This window comes from Erpetoichthys calabaricus, chromosome 1, assembly GCF_900747795.2.
Source record: "Erpetoichthys calabaricus chromosome 1, fErpCal1.3, whole genome shotgun sequence".
NCBI classification, from domain to species: domain Eukaryota; kingdom Metazoa; phylum Chordata; class Cladistia; order Polypteriformes; family Polypteridae; genus Erpetoichthys; species Erpetoichthys calabaricus.
The window spans coordinates 252247456-252260873 of NC_041394.2; the positions used below are offsets into that span (position 1 = coordinate 252247456).

The following is a 13418-nucleotide window of genomic DNA, read 5'->3' on the forward strand; positions in this document are numbered from 1 at the left end:
TTTAAATTGTTTAAACAAAAACTGGCAAATGCTCATTCACGGTCATTTTTGATGTAGGACGGCACAAAACGTTCACATCCTCAGATAATGTATTTCCATAACTGCTGCTTCTAATAAGTTACTTTTGATTAATTTTGTGCTTTCATCATTGTTCATGTATATCTGTTGCAAAAACGTGACACTGTTTTTTTTTTGGTAGTTCCAGATCCTCACAATAAAGGTCATTACACATGGGAAAACTGGTTTTCATCCGGAAAAAATCACATAATAATGTTAATATTCTACATTTTTGAGTATGCAATAGGAATACTTACCAGATTCTCCATGGCCGTCTCTCATCTTTTGGTTCCCTGAACCTCTTCACTGAAAAATAATGTTTAGAAAAATTTATATTTATGTTAAGAATAAAAATAGTAATTATTCTAAGCATTACCATGATACACATAACAAATGAAACATATACAGTAATTGTAATGAATGAAAAGGTAATTAAATAGGAATTACAAAGTGGCAAACAACTTGTCCAAGAACTGTATGCATTATCTCAACAAAATCTGAATAACTTGCTCATTAAACTAAAGATGACCACATTTATATCATTGTAAATCTTACAACAGAACTTCCACCAGTATGATGTTAGTTTTACTTATTTTTATGACTGTACTTCTAAAAGTTCCATACAACTGTGAAAAGTCCAGAGTAACTGAAGGCATAGTTGTAGATATAAGTGTGCAGAAAATGCATTTAGTCATACAAAATCTTTCTTACTCTGAAACATAAGCAATATGATTATAATGATCATCATCTATGTGTTTACATTTTTAGAACTGCATTCTGTTCCAAATAATAGCCAAGTAAAATTGCAAGGATCCTGGAACAAAGAATGCATTGTGAAATCCAAGATGACATTTTGTTTAGGAAGATAAATTAAATGTTTACTTTTGCCTTTGTTGACAGACCATTTAAAACTTCTCGTCACAAAACCCACTAAGAAGCTTAGTCTGCCTCATCATTACTAGAAGATGATACTTAATCAACTTAAACCAACTAAACCTATTTAATGCAGTGGGGGCCTCATGCTTGCACTGGAGCTTATTGACACAAAAGAAGCCATGTCCAGCCATGAAAATATGTTACTAGACCTACAGTGGGCAGGTTGCAGCCACCTGGGATGCTGGGAAAAATGAAATCTACACAAGGCTATTCTCATATTATTAAACCAAGAATTTCAGACATACTTGTTAAGCACTCTTTTGGCCATGGAATGGAACACCCACTTTTACCCAGTATTCTTGCCGACTAGAATATGTTTCCCTCTCCTCCCTGGCTATTTGACAATAACACTTGATTATTATACTGGGTATTTAAAGTAATTTTTTTTTTTTTTTTTAAAGTATTGAATAACATTTTTCAAATAACATTGTTCTTTAAACAACCTTTTATAAACAAAATATCCTTACTTTTTCATCTCTTTTGTTGAAACCGATGTGTCTATTTCTATGTACTTTGTTCTATTTTGTGTACAAAAATGTTCTATAAAAATAACAATGTTGCAATTTCTGGCATCTCTCCTTCCCTAAATCTGGAACCCCACTATGGCTTTGTGTGTACACATTCCAACAATTTTTTCCAACAATTTTTCTTCAATTATGAGGAAATATAAGGTAGTAAAAATAAATATGGATTTTCTTTAAATATAGCGTAAATTGTATATGTCCCAGATACCCAACTTAAAATAAATTTAAATAAAGGTCTTTCCACCAAAAGGATTTAAGTTGAATGTCACAATTCCAACGAAGCACTTAAAATATTGGATTGTATTGTTCTTTGATCAAAACAACAGCTTTCACATTATGCTCCGATTCTATAAAGTACTACTGAAATCACATTTTTAGAGCTGTGTGTAGATCTGGACCCTAAGCTACAAACAATTAATTAGCACCATCAACTTCGAAGGGAACAGACACCACATGAACCTCCAGACTAAAGAGCATGCCCAGTTGCAAGAATGAAATTTCTTAAGCCTTAACAGTAGTCTCTTTCAAAATTCTTTCAGTTTAATAGTTGATCACATACTTGTAGATACTAATGGAAACTAAAGGGAAGTATATTTAAGACTTAAGGCAGAAAGCACTTGATCACACTGCTTTTTAATAGGTTTACAGTGTCAATATTATCACATGTACACAGAAGTTCTTACTTCCATGCACTGTTCAACATACAAAACATCACCATAATCTGTGAGCATAAGAAACAAATGGAGCAAGGATCAGAAGAGGAAACTTTTAGAACAGGTTGGGTTAGCTCTGGAGTTTACAAATTGTTTGGTTTTTGCCTCGCAGTTAGGAGACCTGGGTTCGCTTCCCGGGTCCTCCCTGAGTGGAGTTTGCATGTTCTCCCCGTGTCTGTGTGGGTTTCCTCTGGGTTCCTCCCACAGTCCGAAGACATGCAGGTTAGGTGCATTGCCGATCCTAAATTGTCCCTAGTGTGTGCCTGGCGATGGGCTGGCACCCTGCCCAGGGATTTGTTCCTGCCTTGTGCTGGCTAGGATTGGCTTCAGCAGACCCCCCCCCCCCCCCCCCCGTGACCCTGTGTTAGGATATATCGGGTGGGAGAATGACTGACTGACTGTCTGACAGTTCAAGCAGTACATCATCTATAGATGACTCACATTACTGCATACGAAAACGCCATCCATACACACATGGTGTCTGCAACATGCTCTCCTGCCTCCCAGCCAAAACAGGATTCTGCTAAGCAAGGCTCTATAAAATGTCCACCATTCCATTTCATAATGTATGAGCAGAGCAGCAGTAGGTGGAAGGAGATAATAGCTACAGTGACTTATCATATAGCGGAACACAGAAAAACAAAAATGTTTGGAAAAAAAAAAAAAACATGTTATTTGAGTCATTTCTTTGAGGTACAGCTAGTCATGAAATTTTCTCAATTTTCCAAAAAAAAAAAAAAAAATCTTCACGTTATTATTATGACAAACAGGTTTTGGATTCTGTATAGGAGATGTGTATATACATGTCTATTGGCTGCTTGATCTACAATCTTTTAGGTCTTTTGAGAACATATCGAAAGATATCAAATTTCACATTATGTGTCAAAGTAATTACAATATCATCACCCAAACCCAGCCCTTTTCTTACTTTGAGGCTTCTGCCTTATCTGCAATAACTACCTTAATGATTAAATTAGAACATTAAAAATATGGCTACATCAAAACCAGCACTTAAAACTGTATTTCCTGTTAAATCACAAATTGCCCCTTATACTCCTAGGCATGTTTTCTTAGGGAAGAAACACTGAAAGCATTATAGCTTTTAAAAATATAAACTTTCAGACTATGTTGTTTGAAGATTTTTGCACATCTCTGAAATGCTTCAGTTATAAAACCAGGTGCTCATCTAATTTGAAAAAATGTCCATTGCTTTTTAGGTTACATTTTTATATCCTTAGGATTTGCTATCACTCATGTTAAGGTATCATCATTTTCTTACTATACTGCTCCACCCTGGATGAACATTATTTTATCAGTATTTTGTTTCTTCTCCAACTGAAGTGCAACTCAATGTAACAGAATTATGACTTTTAGTAAAGTAATGGTATGCTTAATTTTACAGAGAGCTTTTTGGAGTTCTCTCTTTCCATAACTTTTTCCACTTTGTTTAAAAAAAAAGGATTCAACTTGTACAGTGGCTTAGATGTATGGATCCAAATCTTAGCCGAGGCACTGCATGTGTACATGTTCTCCCGTTGCACTTGCATATGCCGATTTAATTCAGTTACCCTGGTCTTCTCTCACATCCTAAACAGTTGCTTCCTGCTTGAGCCTGCTATTGTGACCCTGACATGGAATAACAGAATTTTAAATGATATTAAAAAAAGGATGAATGGATAGATGTATCGATTAATTATTGATTACCAGATGTACAGTAACAGGAGAGGAAGATTTGGCAAAGATCATCTTAAAACAGTTCTACATATTAGATTAGATTAAATCTTGATTGTCACATACATTACACAAGCATAGTGTAATTTTTCTTTCACCGAACAGGGGGTTGGTTGGGGGACGATGGCGAGGCAGGGAAGTATATACACGCCATAAGCGATACCCAATAATATCTCTATTAGTGGTCAGCTGGAATAATGTAAAGATGCTGTATTTGTAGTGGAAAAAAATGATATTTCTAGAATTAAATATACCATTCCACATTGATGAAAGGGAAAAAAAGGCTTGACACCATTGACAGGGGCACTGAAAATCCCATTCATTTTTAATCATGACTGAATTGTACATCTTATCCAGCACACCGGTACTTAAGGCAGAAATTTTGTTGGTTGTCTGTTTTAAAAGCAAATTTCAAACTTTCCTTGCATCTTGCTTTTACACCACTGATCAGTTAGTCATACTGACAAACTTTACCTTGATGTTAATTTTATTTCTCAATTTTGTAGCCCCCTCCTTTAAATATCTCTCACTATACATTTAATGAAAATCTCTTGATAAATATATTAAATAATAAGGCAACAATAAAAACAGTAGTTTGTGTAACCAACTAAGGGAAAAGAAATAATTTGTAGCTTTAAAATTTTAAATTCCTGATCTAAAAAATTTCACTAAGCTATAGTCAAAAATTATTGCACGATTTAATAAATTACCAAATCTCTAGTTAGGGCAAAATTTCTTTGTCACAGATTGGGTTCAAAATGTGTGGCCCGAATTGGATTACAAAGTCCTGTGTGTAAAGCACCAGACATATTATCAGAAACACTGCCTGAATTAATGCAACAACTTGCTTTTAAGTAGGACTAGCTAAAATGAATAACTTGTTGCATAATCACTTCTATAATGTACTCATTTACATTCTATAAAGATCACAATTCACTAATTACTTCCTAATTTAGACCGAGTTATCTCATTATATAGACCATTGTATAGATTCAATTTCTTAAAATTTTTCTGACCTTCCTGAGGTCTGTCCTACTTTGTCTTTTTGTTAATTTAGTGAGCTACCATTTTGCAAGTCCATTTACTAGGATACTTCTCTAAGTTGAGGAGACGTGGATTATGTGCAAATTGACATCTGTTAACACCGTGACACAATAAATACCAGCACAAGGCATCTGTTTTTGTCTGTGATTTGGATATTTCTTAAAATAAACCTTTGCTTTGTGCTTCTTTTCCTGAATTCTTAGTTCTCTTAAATCTCTTGCATGTTTTATTTTTTGACTCACAAGTTTTGGTTTGTGACTTGGCTTAGTGTTTTGAGCGCTCTTATTTTCTTGGCATCAAACCTCTACTTTGATCTTAACAATGATTCATTTCCTGGTCTCTTTTCTTCATTCCAGTTCTCTCCGTTCTAACCCTGAACAATTAAACTATATTTTTATAGACATGTGTACAGAGCAAAGGGAAATGATTACTTGCATGTGCTAATCAACAATCACACTTCACCAGTCTCTGGTGTAATTATTAGGTTTTACAATTTTACCTTTACCTCAAAACATCAGCTTTCCTTACCTGAAAACTTTTAAGAACACCTTAGTCATTATCAATGTAAGATAAACCCAACAAGACACTAAATCATCAATATAAATTATAAAAACAACAAAATAATGTGCATTTATCCTGTCCAACCAAATATATCTACAATATTTAAGCAACATGAACAAATTGTACATAAAAATTAAATCCAGTGGGTGTACACTATTCTACCTTCAGACAGTGACAATGACTGTGTGGAGGTCACAGATTTTTAACTCTGTTCATGACTGTTTAGATATTTTGACCAGTTTTCTTACATCTATGATTATATAAAAATGTAAGTACTCCCCTGAGAAACTTGACTTTTTCAGCATATTTGAAATGGCAAACAGAGCTTCATGCAAGCTATGCCTACAAAGAAAGTGGAAATACTTTAACAATTTGTCAAATGGAAAAAGTACACCCCTTCAGATCCATAAAATTAGAATAAGGAGGTTCTGATGATTTGAACCTCCTTATGGAGTATGCAGGTGGAAACTGTCTTATTTAAATAGATATCTAGAGTCTGGTGTTCTCTTTGCTATGGACATGTGTGCTCTTTTCATACCAAGATCAAGCGAGGTCCCTAAGACCCTCAGAAAGAAGGTTGTGGATGCCTAGGAGTCTGGCAAGGGATTTAAAAAGATCAGCTTATTTTAAAAATCAATCATTCCACTATAAGTAAAATCTTCAACTCCACAGATTTCAAACAACTGCTAATTTGTCTAGGACTGGCTGGTCCAATACTGAAAGAAGTCTCCAAGAACCCCAAAAATCTTAGCACAGGATCTGCAGGTAACCTTAGCAAAAGCTGGTGGCAGAGCATATTAATCTATAATCAGAAAATGACTGCACAATGTTGACCTGCTTTGAGGTTTCCAGGAAAGTCTTTGTTGTCCAAAAAGAACAGAGCAAGAATACAGCTTGCCATTGAACACATAAGCCAGACCTTCTAGTACAGATGAATCAAAGACGCAGTTCTTTTGGCCACAGCAAGAGTAGGCATGTTTAGCACAAACCAAAGACAGCATTTCAGGAGAAAAACTTCACAGTGAACTGTGAAGCATGGTGGTAGAAATATTACAGCTTGGGGTTACTTCGCTGTTTCAGGGAATAAGCAATTTGCAGTCATCCATGTGTTCTGCTTACTTTTCCCTCAGTTGTACATTAAATCTACTGCTATTTTTGTTGAAGAAATGACTGAAGCATATTTTTCTTGTGTTTTTCTTTCAAGTACATCACCTTTATCTGTAGGCACTGTTTGCCTGTTCAAATATGTTGAAAAAACTAAATTTCCATGTGGTGTGCTAGGTTTTTTCACATGACTGTGAATAAATGTAATGATTTAATGTACGTGGCTAAAGTTACACAACTTTTCACTTTGCAAGGAATTGTGGGTAAAAGTGAATACACTTTTTTTCAGGTTGTACAAGAATTAACTAGGTGTTATTCATTAGTGTGTGAAGGAACTTAAATAGTTTAATATTCTTCAATAGACGTACCACAGAATAATCAGGGCTGATTTGCTTTCTGTGAAAGAGACCATTTGAAAAGCATAAAATTTGCAAAGAAAGCTTTCACATTGCTCGACTCTCCAAATATGCACACAGAGTATAAAGAAAGACACAAAGCTCTTTCACACTAGAACTCTGATTACAAAACTGTGCAATGCGATAAAGCCATCAAATGATTTTCCACTTCGAGTTGTCCCGAGTCAATGATGTGATAACAAGTATGGCTGCACATGGAGATTGTGTCACATGCTCATCCACATACTGTAAAAATATAACTTCTTCAAACAAGATGACTTTTGTTCACCATTTAGTATGGTATTCAAAAAAATCAAAGAGTAACTACTGGCAAAAAAGGTCAAACACTTTCCATAAATAGATACAAAAATTGTCAAGTGTTTATTTTAAAATTTAATGCCCATTTATTTGTATAGCACACCTTGTCCTGCTTTGAACAATTAGCAGAGCTTTAGTAGCATAGGTTTTTGAAAGGATCACGTTGCCTTTTTAAAAATGTAATTTGGAACATAAAAGGAAAGATTCTAGTTGAATGTTCCTATAATAAAAAAAAAGCTGTTAAACTTTGAGTTCATCAGTTCCAGCAGTCACTATGGGCCATATGAATAAAACACTAGATTTGTTAATCATGTTTGCATTGTTAGGCTTCTTTTGGTTATTTTTTCCATCCACTGAATTTAACCTCATGTTGCCAAGGTTACATTTAAAGATAGAGAGATTTTATTTACATTAATTTATACTGCAATATCTTTAGGTTCTCACATATCCAGCGTCCTGCACGGAGCCTACACAGTATTCCCATATATGCAGGGGTTTTCCTCTGGAAATTTTACTTTCCTTCCCACATCTTCAGGGATGTGCTGGTCAAATTAACTGGCCAAATCAAACTGGCCCAGTGAGAATGTTGGCATGAGTATGTGGGCCATGTGATGGATTGGTATCCTGTCCATGTTTGTTTCCTGCCTTGCGCCCAGTACTTCCAGAAAAAGGTTCCAGCAAAAACATATCCAGCACCGTATTAGATTAAACAGATTTGAAAATACTATGTAATACAAGGGGGCTTCACCCCCTGCTTGCTTCGCTCGCCAACCCCCCCGGCCTATGCTACACGCCAGCCACTTCACGTCTCTGCCGCTTGCATATGTAGATTTCACTTTCACCAAACAACAAATCTTAATTCTCGTGGATACACCTCTTCATTGGGAAGAAACACTACTTTTCCCTGATGGCAACACGAATTAGACGATCTACAAGTCTCCGACTTAAAGTTTAAATCCGAACAATATATTCGATCTGTTTTCGCTGTTCCATTATTTCACTGAGTAATAATTTCCGTTTGTTCGCACTAATGCGATCTTTACTATCATTTTTGGAGACTTTCAAATTTTAATACTTTCATTATCTCTAACCTGCTCTGCATGTGTATCGCGCCAATGTTTTTGTATTCTCTACGATATTCTGTTTTGTCATCTACTCTTTGTCTTTTATTTCCAGCCACAGGCGTGGTTAAAACTAAGCACAAAGTCTCATCTCGTGAGACTTTAAAAGTATCTCTCTAAAAAGTCACGTCTCATCCCAGGCTAAAAAGTCTCACCTTATCCCAGGATTTTTTTTATTATAACAGAGAGACATAATAAATAAAAAGATCCAACAACAAAGCAATTTACAGGAAATTACTCTCAGTACACATTTTGGGTGGCATGATGATGCATGCAATGGTTGGTGTTGCCACCTCTCAGTTTTAACCCTGTCTGATTTCTATGTGGAGATGGCATGTTTCCATTGCATCTTCTACACACTACAGAATGAAAAAGTGAGTAAGCATCACTGTTGTGATACAAATTACAGCAAGTATTATTCTGTGAGTGCCTAGCAAACGACTGGTATGCTATCTATCCATCCATCCATTTATTTTCCAACCTGCTGAATCCGAACACAGGGTCACGGGGGTCTGCTGGAGCCAATCCCAGCCAACACAGGGCACAAGGCAGGAACCAATCCCGGACAGGGTGCCAACCCACCGCAGGACACACACAAACACACCCACACACCAAGCACACACTAGGGCCAATGTAGAATTGCCAATCCACCTAACCTGCATGTCTTTGGACTGTGGGAGGAAACCGGAGTGCCCGGAGGAGCACGGGGAGAACATGCAAACTCCACGCAGAGAGGACCCGGGAAGCGAACCCGGTTCCCAAGGTCTCCCAACTGCGAGGCAGCAGCGCTACCCACTGCGCCACCGTGCTGCCGGTATGCTATCTAGGTTCAGTAAATTATTCGATGAACATTAATTTCTGCCAAATGATCAATTACTTAAAAAAATAACTACAAATAATTAATCTATTGCCATGTGCATTAAAGACAATAGAATTTATTTTTCAAACTCGCTCTTATCGTAAGTGAACACAGGATACACTCAACAACTTACACTTCACAAACTAAACCAAAAAAAAAAAAATTTAGTAGTAATAAAGATAATAAAATGTATCCTAAAAAATAAAATATACCCGATTAGCAAACATTTACTATTTAAGATACATATAATTGAGAACTGTAGAAAAAAAATAGTATCACTTCAAATCTAATGAAGACTGATGAACTCTGCAACAATACTCCACTAGTTTTGCATATTATGACAACCAATAAAGTACAAAAATTAGCAGAATGAGGCAGGCTTTCTTCTATTCTGTCAGTTATGCTTCATGTCACTTAAAACAACAATCCACAGCTGTGTAATTGCCAATTACTGTGTCAATGAATTTGCTGAATTATAGACAAAACCAGGAATCCGTCAGAAATAATAATAATAGAGCCATATTCAGTACTGTCACAGGTTAATCTGGGGAGCCAAAAACGCCTCCTACTGATTTAAATAAATGTCGCTCTATAACAAGAATCATATTAGTATTGCTTCTAACAATTTTCTTAAATAAACTTTACACAATCATTCTGTCAAAATAAAATAAATAAAACTTTACATTAGTAGCTCATAGACTTATCATTGAAACAGTTTTAAACAATCTTCTTTCTTTCGGCTGCTCCCACTGCGGATCATCTGTTACCATACCTTCCTGTCGTCTGCATCTTGCTCTGTCAAACTCACCTCCTGCATGTCCTCTCTCACCACATCCGTAAACCTCCTCTTAGGTCTTCCTCTTTTCCGGGACCTCCCAATACACCCAGTAAGGGTGACATGGTTGCACAATGTTTAACTCTGCTGCTCCTCACAACTCCTGGACTGGAAAAAGTCTCAGCCTTACCACTACATGAGTAACAATTCTTAATTTTCCCCAAATTATCATTGGTTTTCTCTATCCAGTCAAAGAGAGGCATGTTAGATTAATAGCCAATTATACAGTACAATTGCCTGATATTAGTGAATGAATGAGGGAGTGTTGCTGTGTGTTTGTAGATATGCCATGCGGGCTACTGGAACCACCTCTTTCAGGATTAAATCCCACCTTGCACCCAGTGTTGCAAGAACAGACTGATCCTTAAATGGCTAAAGCAAATTCAGAAAATAGGTGGATGAATATTTAAAATCAGTCCTACTCCTCCCTCTCACACAACTGCATGCAATGCAATAATTTACAAAGCAAAACTAATTTATTTAAACATAAACACTCAATACAAATAAAAGCCTAATGAATGTTTATCAACTTACCTAATCCACTTTCCTGAACACATGCAACATTGAAGCCCAAGCAGCACTGGGTTCCAGACAGGAATCAGACCTGTATGGGGCTCCAGCCATTAATATATCTACATTGGTTTTGAATTACTAACTGTGAAAACAGGATTACCCTGAGGATACCTATGCAAACACTAGATGAAATGGCAAACTCCATAACTGAGCATGGAACTGGACCCTGTAAAACAGGTTCTATGTGGCAGCAATGCTAACTATAGCACCATACTATACCAACAGACCTGCAGCAACTCGGAAAGGTTGAGGCAACAAAATTCAGAAGTACTACATTGTGGAAAAAGTGAATGTGATGGAAACATGACAAACTGCAATACAGGAAGGTGTAATCTATCTTCAAGAGTTAAAGTGAGCACAATAGTACATATAGAAAGCAACTGAGAAGAGACTGGTTTTTGTGCAAACAAATTGTTATTTTACATAGGGCTTTCACAGTTCATTTTAAGGCAAGACTAAAGACATCTTTTGTTAAAGTAGGCAGAAACATTGTGGATAGACTTTCAAGCATAAATTGGCCCGGCAAACAACTCTCATTAAGGAGTGGTCTGTCTGTAGCTATCTAGTGTGTAACTGTCTCTTTGCATTAAAGGTAGTCATACTGAAGAGTTGTTCACGTTGCTTACTCAGAGAGAAGACAACAAATCAAACTTTTGAAGGGCAACACCAGTGATCTACTGTTCTATAGCTTTGGAATAGCTAGTGTGAGGAGTGCTGGGCCAGTAAAATCATAATTTCAAGAGTTGTCCATCGAATAAACAAGACAATTAAAAAGGCAGGCTCAGTTATAGGACACACTCTCAACCTGCTGAAGTTAGCAGTAAATGACAAAACTGATGGCCATCATGAACAATGCTGCACATTCTCTCTCTGACACACTAGCACAATGCTGCAAGAACAGACTGATTCTTAAACAGCTAAAGCAAATTCAGAACATAGGTGGATGAATATTTCAATGAGCCCTAACTCCTTCCTCTCACACAGTTGCAGGCAATGTAATAGTTTACAATGCAAAACTAATTTATTTAAACAAAAACACTCTACAAATAAAAGCCTAGTGAAACTTTATCAGCCTGCTTAATCCATCTCCCCGAACCAGTGCAACAGTGATGTCTGAGCAGCACTGGGTGCCAGGTAGGAATTAGACCTGTATGGTGCACCAGCCATCCGTATAACCACATTGGATTTCAGCCAGTGAGGCTCCTTCATACATACAGAAATATGTCTTATAATGTCTCACTGTGACTGTTCTCCAATCATTAGCCAAGTCAGAAGTTTTCCCATCTTTTTTGCAATTCTTTTGTGTGTCTGAGGGGGAATGTTGCAGTTTGTTATAATATTTCAATATCTCAATCTTCTGTAAAAGCTAGTTTCACAATAGTAAGAGAAAGTATTATCAATCAATCAATCTACCACTTTGTCAGTGAATGTGGCATCAGTCCACAATTGTTCATCCTTTATTACCCAGCCTGGACCTTCCACACTACCTGTACCCAGATATGGCCCACACAAACAGAGACACAGACTACTCACGGCAGGGAAAAGGTCAGTGATTTTGATGTCAAAAGGACAGTGCCTTACAATTTCCCTGTGAGTCCCCCGATCATTCAGGAGAACCACTGGGAACAAAGTCTTATTTCATAATATCTACCTGCAGAGCTGGAGCACCACAAGTCACCGCAGCTCTATGCAAGCAATTATAGACCAGTAGTTATGGGGCAAAAGTTAAGGTTAGGGATTAGTATGGTCAGCATTTACGATAAAATGGTTACATTTAGGAGTTGGTTAATGTTAGGGGTTAGTTTTTTTATTTTATTTTTGCATTGGAAAATTGCACCTAAATTTCGTTGTACAATGTCTCATTGCTACAATGACAAAGATTTTGATTTGATTTAGTTTTGTTAGGGTTTGGTGTGGTTAGCATGTCAGTCAATTGGATTTGTGGCAATGTATAAACGTTTATTGCCAAATTGCCGGTCTAGACATGCAGTGATGTCACTTCCGCCCTGAAACTGCTGGCGTCGACCTGTGATCATGTATGGTGTTGTGGCTCTGCAGGTCCACACATCTCGTCTTATTTTCATAAACCAACCCTATAACGCTCAAGGTCGCAGACTATTTATGAGAAAGCGGGCTCAAGCCAAGATGGTGCAACTGCCCATCGTGGGACTAACTATAGTGCACACATTAGATGGTGTCTAATTTTCTGTCACTAATTAACCTATTCTGCTTATCTTAAACAATGTGCAACACCACAAGGCGACTCGAATGGGGAGTTGTGCATGGATTCGAGCTGTGAGGAGACAGCAGCACTCACCACAAGACGAACTCTTTTTGTTCGGCTTCCTTTTATAATATAGTTTTCAACAAGGATACATCCAGTTAAACGCATGGGTGACCAACAAACTAAAAACTAATTTCCATGCGTAAAGTAAATATTATTTAATAAGAAGCAACGTCAACTCCAAGAAAGGGTCACGCCACGTGAAACACGAGTTTTCCCATGTGAGTTGCCTTCTGTCCCTTTAAATCTCCGCGCCTCCAGCTGTAGATGTAAACAGTGCAGTTAAAGCCTCGCGTCCTTACACCATTGGATTAAAAGTGCATACGCTTATGCTACATTAACAATACAGACAATAACGTATAA

General features: G+C 36.9%; 1 protein-coding gene across 1 annotated transcript in view; it reads right to left on the reverse strand.

Annotated features, from left to right (window-relative positions):
- Nucleotides 1-13418, reverse strand: part of tmem110l (transmembrane protein 110, like) — a 93251-nt gene that overhangs the window by 79162 nt on the left and 671 nt on the right. The window contains exon 2 of the mRNA XM_028814074.2: nucleotides 315-363. Within this exon, the coding sequence (XP_028669907.1) occupies nucleotides 315-363 (49 nt within the window). The remainder of the gene's footprint in view (nucleotides 1-314; nucleotides 364-13418) is intronic.